The sequence below is a fragment of the Eleginops maclovinus genome, chromosome 16 (genome assembly GCF_036324505.1).
Source record: "Eleginops maclovinus isolate JMC-PN-2008 ecotype Puerto Natales chromosome 16, JC_Emac_rtc_rv5, whole genome shotgun sequence".
NCBI lineage: Eukaryota > Metazoa > Chordata > Actinopteri > Perciformes > Eleginopidae > Eleginops > Eleginops maclovinus.
The window spans coordinates 406,400-415,374 of NC_086364.1; the positions used below are offsets into that span (position 1 = coordinate 406,400).

Sequence of the window (8,975 nt, forward strand, 5' to 3'; positions counted from 1 at the left end):
CACTAGCCATGCACATTTAAAATAACTCGCCTTGATTCTTTCCACGCTGGTTGACTGATAAAGTGTGCGATGAAGCCATTCTGAGACTGTTCAATTCCGAAAATGTTTGGAAAAAAGCGGTAATTAAAAATGTTAAAAATCTTTCTGTGTAAATATCTCATCACACCTGGAAACCTGCGGCTTATAGTCAGTTGCGGCCTATTTATGTACAGAGTTTTCTTCTAAAATGTAGTTGGTGCGGCTTATATTCAGGTGCGCTCAATAGTCCGGAAATTACGGTAATACTGGTTGGACTGTTGGCCACGTCACTAGCTAGTCAAGGCTGCTTCAGAACCATTCGCAAGATGGTATGTAGTTTGTTAGGGCTTGATTTTCATTACTTACATGAGTCAAGGGAGAGGTCTTTATTTTCTGGACTAAATCTGAATCTTGGGGAAGGAGATACACAACATGTTTTTCTTATTTAAATAGCCTTTTGCAGAGCATGAACTCTCTTTCCCTAAAATATTAAGCAAAAGTGGAGTTATTGACTTCTCAAAATAGTGTGATGGCTGACTTCAGACAGCATGTGGTCCTAATGTGGATTTCAGGGAATGTTTCATTGACTTTATTAAAATAAGAGAAGTCACAATTTAACGTCAATAAATTAGACAGTGTAATGTTTCCTTTTTTTAATTTAAAATATCCCAAAAATGACCTAAAATATTAAACTTTCCTTAAAAGTAATACTTAAGAGTTGTTGGTTAATAAAAGTTCACAAATGTATAATAGTTTTTACTTTAACAATTTGTTATTCAGTCATTGGTTTGACAATATTAATGTTCTCAAGAAAAAAGAAAAAATTACAAAGAAAATCAGAAGTGAAGGTGAAACATAATAGTTTGGCCACATGGTGGCAACATTTCATTGGATTCAGTTGTCATCATCTCCATCATCAAAGACATCAGCTACAGTTCTGTGGACGGAGAGACAAACAGAGGTTGCTGTAGTTCATAACTCTTACAACAGGTTCCTGTTGCGTGTTAGTCTTACTTACTTGTAGATGGATCCAGTCACTTCATCAACAAAACCTCCTTAAGAAAAAGAGACAGAGTAAGTCTGAGCCGAGATCTGTACTACAAAGGAAGTTCAACATACCCAGGATATCTTTGAGTTATCTGGCTTTACTAACCCAAACAACCTCGATCTCACCAAGCTTGACGGTGGTTACACATTCGCTAAGTCTACGCAATATTTCTCAGGCAAAACTCTAACTCTCAGCTGAAAGATGCTTCTTCTTTAAGTTGGCGAAACAGGACCTGTCGTAACCTTTTTGTACCCTTAGGATCGTTTGCTTCATTTTCGCAAAAAGTCCTTGTAAATATCCAAACCTATATACCCTGCCTAAAATTAAATAAAAAATGTACCTTTTCTACACTAGACCCGGGTATATTTGAATGTAACCTTCAAGTTGTTCTCAAATATCTTATTTCGCCATGTTTAATACTATTATTATATTTCCCCCAGTTCTTCTGTCCACCGCTATGGCCTTGAAGTGCATGCTTTTCATATCCAAAAGAGGGCTTCATTGAAAGTAAAGCCTATACAAAATACCTGAAAAACTGTGAACTTACTGAGTTGATAACCAGCCTCGCAGGATTGCTCAGTGAGATCATGTATAGGTATAAGGCCCAACAGTCAAACCACACACCTGAACCTTCCCACTGTGCTGTGCTACTACAAATTACCTGCTTCTCAATGTAAATCATTATTTGCTGCCCTTTCAAGCCGTAAGATAAAAGATTGATCGTATATTACATAAATGGTTTAAATGACTTTCTAATTTGATACTGTAACTTTTTTTATGTGTCAGCTCTGCATTTACTCACCAGGCTTGCAAAGTGTTTGGCAAACAGGACACACATGGCAGAAACTGCACATCTGTGAACAAGAAAGAAATTGAATATTCCAAACAAGAAAAAATAATCACAAACAAACTTTAACTGTTTCTCAAGAAGCCTGATCCCATTGTCTACCCCGAGGCTGCTTCATGCCTTCCTGCACAATGTGAGAATACTGCCCTAGGTTGCTTCATACACATAAAAAACATGTGCATATCTTTGCCTGTTAGATGCTTTAGGATCAGAAATAATATTGGTGCTACAGCCAGAAGATTTAACATGAACATGTATATGTTAAATAACCTTTTGTGACCATGCTTATTCTCTCACCTTGCAGTCATCACAGTGTTCAGACTTGTCTCCTTCTTCACAAGGACATTTGTCACAGTTGCCGCAATGCTAGAAAAGATATATTACTTTTATATAGACAAACCTAGAGAAGGCAGACTGACAGAGGATCACACTTAACAGAAACTACACAGTGGACAGGTGAGAGGGCAAGATTGCATACACGTGTACTACTTCCCTTTCAATAAGTAATGAAACAAATCTCAGCTTGGTGACTACATTTAATTTCCTTGATTTAATTCAGACATACCTCACAGAATTCACAATATGAGCACAGAGAGCCCTTGTGATAAGCACCTTCCTCATCGTCATCATCATCATCGTCGTCATCATCGTCGCCATCTTCGTCGTCGTCGTCATCATCATCATCATCATCATCATCTGAACATTATGCAGGTAGAAGTAGAATACAGAAAAAATGGCTGAATGTTTAAAAACCTATATCATGACAAAGAAGCTATCTTGACTATTAGGTCTACATTAAAAAATTGTTTTGCCATAACTCGATTTACGATTTGAATGTGAAGGTGTATGAACACATTCATTTTTAAATGTATTTTCAGGTTACTGAAACAAATGTTGTGACTAAAACAAATATTAAGAAATAAGATAAAAGCAGAGCTCGGCTGCATAAATAATGTATTTATTACCCCAAATGTATTTTAATGTTCTGTATCTTGGGCCAAGGTAAAAAAATAAATAAATAAATAAAAAAGTCATTGACACAAACTCTGTTACTAAATTAAACACCAACAATGCTATTTTTATGGTTGTTTTTTTTTAATGCGCTCAAACTTAATACTAAACAAACAAAAAAAATCTCCTTCCTCCTGCATTAAATGTGCCCCTCGCATTAAATTATTGGACCCCCCCAGTTAAATTAGTCTAGAACCGCCACTGTTCATCCCCCCCTCCATATCAATGTATTGTTACTTTCATTTAATCTACAAACACATCCACAACTGTTGTGGCGCGGTCCGAGCCAGTGAGTATATAATAAAGAAGATGAGTGGAGTTTATAACTTATCGCGCCTTAAGATTACTCTTAGAAAAGAAAAAGTCAGACTTCTGAAAAAAATATCAGAATGAATTCATAACTCTGGAATCTTTTTTTTCTTACATCACAGGCCAAAGTAACTAACTTTGTATACCAGACCAGTTCCTAGTAAAATCTAGGAAACCCCTGTCTGCTGATAACATACTTTGTTAAGGAAAAAGGTAATTCTTCTCATGTTGAGATTATGATCTGAATTAAATGAAGGTCGACAAAGTCTTAAAAAAACGCTCAGTGCAAGACAATGTTACCAACTGAGCAACCGAAATGGAAACTTTGATGGTGTGAATGCTGATTCAGCATTTACAACCTATGTTCTTCTACTGCACATCATTTAAAACATTTCTTTTATAATTTTGTGGCTTTTGTTTTGATTTACAACTCCAGTTTTCAGTGTAAAAACTTTTCCCAGATGTTAAAATCTGTGTCAGACTCTTTCAGAGTCACAGACTGTTTCAGTCAGATTCCATTCTTACAAAACTACTGTAAGCTCCAGACAAGTATTCATAAAACAGAGTTCACAGAGAACATGCCGATGGTCAGAACAGATACTCACAGGTTTCAAATGTCTGTAGCTCAGCTTTCTGGTCCTCGTACAGTAAATATTACCCAACACTGAAAAACTAATGATACTATTCATGCATTGTTATAACTCTGTTGGTAACAGATTTGCAATCTAGTCATTTCATGGTCATTTGATTTATTTAATGAATGAAAGGGTTAAAGACTTGGACAGTGGTGATTTTAATATTTTCCAAACATTAATCTTCACAGTCATCCCAAAATAACAAATCCAAACAAGAAAAAAATAAAAGAAGACAACCATTTCATCTCTTGACAATTTGAGGTTTAGCTCTTTCACTCTCTCTGTACAAAGAGACGTTTCTCTCTTTTCCCAAACACTCTCTCCCTGAGGGTCTGAAAAATATCCAGCAAATCCACTGTTGTAACATTTCATAACAATTGAGAAGTTATAGATCAGCTAAGCTTAGTTTCACATATGGCTTTAAAAAATGTAGTAAGTAATATAAGTGCCAAATAAGCATTAAATACTAATGGGGAACTTGCATAAAACTCCAAAAATAATCATTAATATAAGCTGCTCCCATGTGCATCAAAAGTTATTATTTTACTTAATGTTCATAACATTAATGTTAAAGAAAAAAATGAGGTATGATTATTACACTGCTCATACATGTAGATACAATGAAAGGTATTCTATTATCTTAACTGTGTTTAGCAATTTTACAAGTGCACACACCAGACTTAACAAATGAATTCTGTGCATAGCACGGCTTTTCAACGGACAGTGGCAAAAATGCCCCACAGAGAAAGAAAGAGATTGAGAGATATGGAGAAAGAGAGAAACTTTATCTGTAGGTATTCTATGCTTTCGGATGAATAATTTAGTAGCCCTCCTGCACCTCCCTTGCTTCATTTCCCTCTGTCTGTATCTCTAGAACCCGTATCCCTCAAACCACCCCAATATCACTGTCTCTCTTTCTTTCTCTGTAGGTTCACATAAAGACAAATGCAGGTCAATCTGATCCATAACAATTGAGAAAGGAAGATTCTAGTGGAGGAATCATTCTTTCAAATGAAACATAAATCAAAATATCTCAGACTAGTGACCCCAAAGACTGATTTCCAAGCCAGGCTTGGTTTGTGTGAAATAGTTTTTTTTTGTTCTTTCTCTCTCTCAAATCAATGCTTCTGCAGTCCCAAAGTTCATATTTAGTGTACTGTACGATGGACTTCGGACAGTTGGACTTCAGATGGGCCAGTTCAATTTCCCCAGAGTGCTCATAACTCTAGTTAAGCAGGGAAAAGAACACAGTGTCAGAGACAGCAAGGAAAATAGACAGCTGGAAAGGGGTGGAGGAGGGATTTTGATTACCTATGAGCTCGGAGACATTAAAAATTGGAACTGACATAGAGATGATAAGGTTGTAAGAATGTTAACGAGAGGGAAGTGGCTAATATTTCGTTAGCTCCTCCCCTTAAAATGTGTTGTAATGTACAGCAGACATTTGTACCAAACGTATCACCAACTACATGTCAAAGCATCAGCCTTCAATGACACAGAAACTTTAAATAAAACATACGGTGTGTCGCTTGCTGGAAGAGATGTTGCTTATTTTATGTGCTGTGTTTTGGCAAGTTGAATTGTATATCAGCGCCTGAACAGAACCAACAGCACGGTGTCTTTAAGGTTCAGTGAAAGCTGCTCGGACAGATTGCAGTCTGCAATTTGTTTCTGGTGCTTATGTCTGCATATAATATAGGAGGAGACAAAGTGATGGGAGAACATATCAACTACTAAAAATGTAAACAGACTGACCTTCATGATCGTCGTCGTCATCATCGTCATCATCGTCGTCGTCGTCGTCATCGTCGTCGTCGTCGTCGTCGTCGTCGTCGTCGTCGTCGTCGTCGTCATCATCGTCATCGTCGTCGTCGTCGTCATCATCATCGTCATCATCATCGTCATCGTCATCGTCGTCGTCGTCATCGTCATCGTCGTCATCATCGTCGTCGTCATCGTCATCGTCGTCGTCGTCGTCGTCATCATCATCATCATCATCATCATCGTCATCATCATCATCGTCGTCGTCGTCGTCGTCGTCATCATCGTCGTCATCATCATCATCGTCGTCATCATCATCGTCATCATCGTCATCATCATCGTCATCGTCGTCATCATCATCGTCATCGTCGTCATCATCATCATCGTCATCATCGTCTTCATCATCATCGTCGTCATCATCATCGTCATCATCATCATCATCATCAGCCACCAGACCTTGCTCATAGCGGAAGGGCAGGTCCTGCGCCTTGGCAGTGGGAGCCAGCGGGGTGTGGAAGGAGCAGAGCAGCGCCAGCAGCACTGCTAGAATCAAACTTCTCAACGATGCCATGTTCACAGCCAAAACAGGGCCAACTAATGAGGAATTAACCTGGAATCACTGCAGGAGTCCAGCACTGCAGCTCTTTGCCTATTTGTCCCAGCACACAAACCTTACAACCTCACTCAGCTGTCCCACACTTGCTGATTACTACAGTAAGCAATTAGAATAGATCCAGTGGACTAGATCGAGTACAAAGAAGATATTCCAAGGTGAGGTCCAGACACTTGTTCCCAAGTCCTTGAAAAAAATGATCCTTAGAAAAGCAGGTGTCCTCCCATTCAATATGGGACCAAACCGCAAAGTCTTTTAGTCCAGTACAACCTTGTGTGAACAGTTTAGACTGCACTAAGAAGATTAGAGGGGAGCTGTCAGTAACTGGTCAACACTGGAGACAGAGACAGAACGAATGCGAGGGCGACAGAAAAAGAGTGAGACCAACCTATGGGGTAAGCTGAGAAGAAGGGGGGCAGTCCGGCTGACTGACAGGGGCAAATGCTAGTCGGCAGGCCTGCACTATCCATAAGTTAAGTTACTGAAAGAAGAGGGGGTGATTGGAGGGGGGTATAAGGAATGAGGGGAGCATACTTGCTTTTCCATCATCATCAAATGTTCAAATTTAACTTTAGAACAAATCTTCAAGCTTAACTTTAAAGAGCACCAAGGCAGAAGTAGGCCCAGGAAACAATGACCAAATACTGTAAAAGAAAGAGGATGGTCAAGTTGGGATACAGCTGGAAGGATATTGGACAGAAATCACTTTTTACATCTTTAATCTTTTGAAGTAGGTGGCTGAACATTCTGCCCTACTAGCAGCAATGCCTAGGTACAATCTTGGTAGATTGTTTTGGGGATAACTTGACCATCCATCCAGTGCTGTGTTTTAGAGGAAGTCCTGGCCAGATTTCTGTGACATATAAATAGGTAGTGACATTCTCTTTAAAAAATGTTATTAATTACTTCCTGCTAACACTTGCTATTTTGAGTGCATAAGGATATTCCCACGCCGAAGTATGGCACAGTACAGCTGTTGCTATTGTGGCTATGTAACCAAAGGATAGGGACCAGCAATGAAGTGTGTGTTCATGTGCAGCAATATTGTCAAGCAATTAGTAGTTTTTTATAAGGTTCATTTAGTAGTCTGTAAAAATTCGGCACGATACATGCTAGCTTGTTAGCTAGTTTATTACAGTAATTCAGTTATTCAGGGACAACTTGGCCAACATTTTTATTCTTAGTTTCAAAATATCCAAAAATGGCAAATAGGGAACACAAGGATTATAGCTTTGGGCAATAAGTTATAACCCTGACCTCAAAACTGGGATGTGTTTGAAAGAAACTCTGAAAGTGTGATCCTAACATGCCTTTAGGCAAAAGTATTTATAGCTGTTCCAAATGGTAACAGTCAAAGACAGGACGAAAAGCTTATTGTCAGAGGGAGGCTCAAAACCTAGTAATTGATCCAAAAACATAACAGTCACTCCTTTAAGACATTCATGATGTTGCACTTAATTGTACACGTAAAGGGACATAAGTAGTCTCTTTTTTGTCAGTTTGCCATTTTAGGAAACTTACAGAAAAATGTTGGACACAGAGCTTTGTCTTCCATCATCCTCCCTAACATCTTAATTTATAGTTTTACAATATAACAGTGTTCACAGAGTGCAGACTTCTGCTCTCTTATGTGAATGTATATATTTTATGTTAGCATGGATCATTACTGCTGCTTTGCAAAATGTTCTGACTTCCTAAAGACACAACCTTGAGATTTCTTAGGCTCTCATGACTAGCTTTCTTTTTTCTGAGGTTTAATAAATATAGCGGCACGTGTGGGCAAGCAGTTAGGCCTCAGTCTGTTTTTTTTATAATCTGAGCTACAGTTCTCCAAAACGTATTTTTTAAGTAAATGATGTCATACACTTCTAGTATCCCTATTATGCTGATGCAGCCAGAGTGCATTCATTTCCAATGGTATAGGCCAAATCTATTGCCCATCTTCTTGCCTGTCCCTCCCCCTACACCCTATCCCCAAAATAAATGGATTTGTGCAGGGAGGAGTTGACAACCGCTCTATTTTAAAGCATACACTGTCAGAGTCAGTGTAATGTGAGCCTCCCTGGCTCTGTCTGTGTGGGGCCAGCACAGTATTCCACACCCCTAGTCAATTCTCACCCAAGCATGCATAAAGAAAGAGGTCAATAACAGGAACCTCTGATCGGGGTGATTTTCTAAACCGAACTTGACTTCAGTCAATGAATACATGTCCTATTGTTTCTGCATATGGTGAGGTGCCAGGCATAGAATTATTACTCAAATAAACCCAATTGGTAGGTATGCTAAATCAAAATAGCAAATGCAACTTAAAATGTAGATGTTTTGGTCAGTTTGGGTCTTCACGTCTCACCAGTGTTATTGTATAAAGCAGTCAGCCAGGACTCGAAATCTGAGAGAAAGCGAACATTTGTGAGTTGTTTTTGATCACTTAAAAGATCAAAAAATTGGGGCACCCAACGACTGCACAGCCAACAAATCCCAGCCTTGCATCAGTGACATAAAGGAAGATTTAGCCTTGTATGAGCGTTAAAACAATTACAAAACCAGTATTATCGGTAATTATGGAAATGTTTAGAGAGTAATCTTTTGTAGTAAAGCACAGGTTTATGACTGCATATGAATATGAATGTTCTTATGCTGATAGACTAGTGGCAGTGATAAACAGCTGAGTTGGAAAGAGCAAAGGACAGAATGAGAGAGGAGATCAGATCGAGACGAAGACTGCAAAGTGGC

The 8,975-nt window shown here is 38.7% G+C and overlaps 1 protein-coding gene across 2 annotated transcripts; it reads right to left on the bottom strand.

Annotated features, from left to right (window-relative positions):
* Positions 1-656: 656 nt before the first annotated feature.
* Positions 657-6,637, bottom strand: LOC134878585 (germ cell nuclear acidic protein). 2 transcript variants are annotated; one of them, XM_063904724.1, is made up of 6 exons: positions 5,624-6,637; positions 2,479-2,606; positions 2,211-2,279; positions 1,869-1,920; positions 1,037-1,073; positions 657-955 (listed from the first exon to the last, which is right to left on the bottom strand). In XM_063904724.1, exons 1-6 carry the CDS (start codon positions 6,198-6,200, stop codon positions 913-915), a joined length of 906 nt encoding a protein of 301 aa, XP_063760794.1. In that variant the 5' UTR covers positions 6,201-6,637; the 3' UTR covers positions 657-912. The 2 variants fall into 2 exon arrangements, with proteins under 2 accessions (XP_063760794.1, XP_063760793.1); XM_063904723.1 differs by having other exon boundaries at positions 2,479-2,609; positions 5,624-6,628.
* Between the last annotated feature and the right edge of the window lie 2,338 nt (positions 6,638-8,975).

What these genes read in the sequence shown, in the direction of transcription:
- LOC134878585 (XM_063904723.1), bottom strand. Translation starts at nt 6,200, where the DNA reads ATGGCATCGTTGAGAAGTTTGATTCTAGCAGTGCTGCTGGCGCTGCTC. An exon ending in AACACTGTGATGACTGCAAG is followed by an intron (nt 1,921 to 2,210) that starts GTGAGAGAATAA and finishes TCTTGTTCACAG; the next exon opens with ATGTGCAGTTTCTGCCATGT. An exon ending in CCAAACACTTTGCAAGCCTG is followed by an intron (nt 1,074 to 1,868) that starts GTGAGTAAATGC and finishes CTTTTTCTTAAG; the next exon opens with GAGGTTTTGTTGATGAAGTG.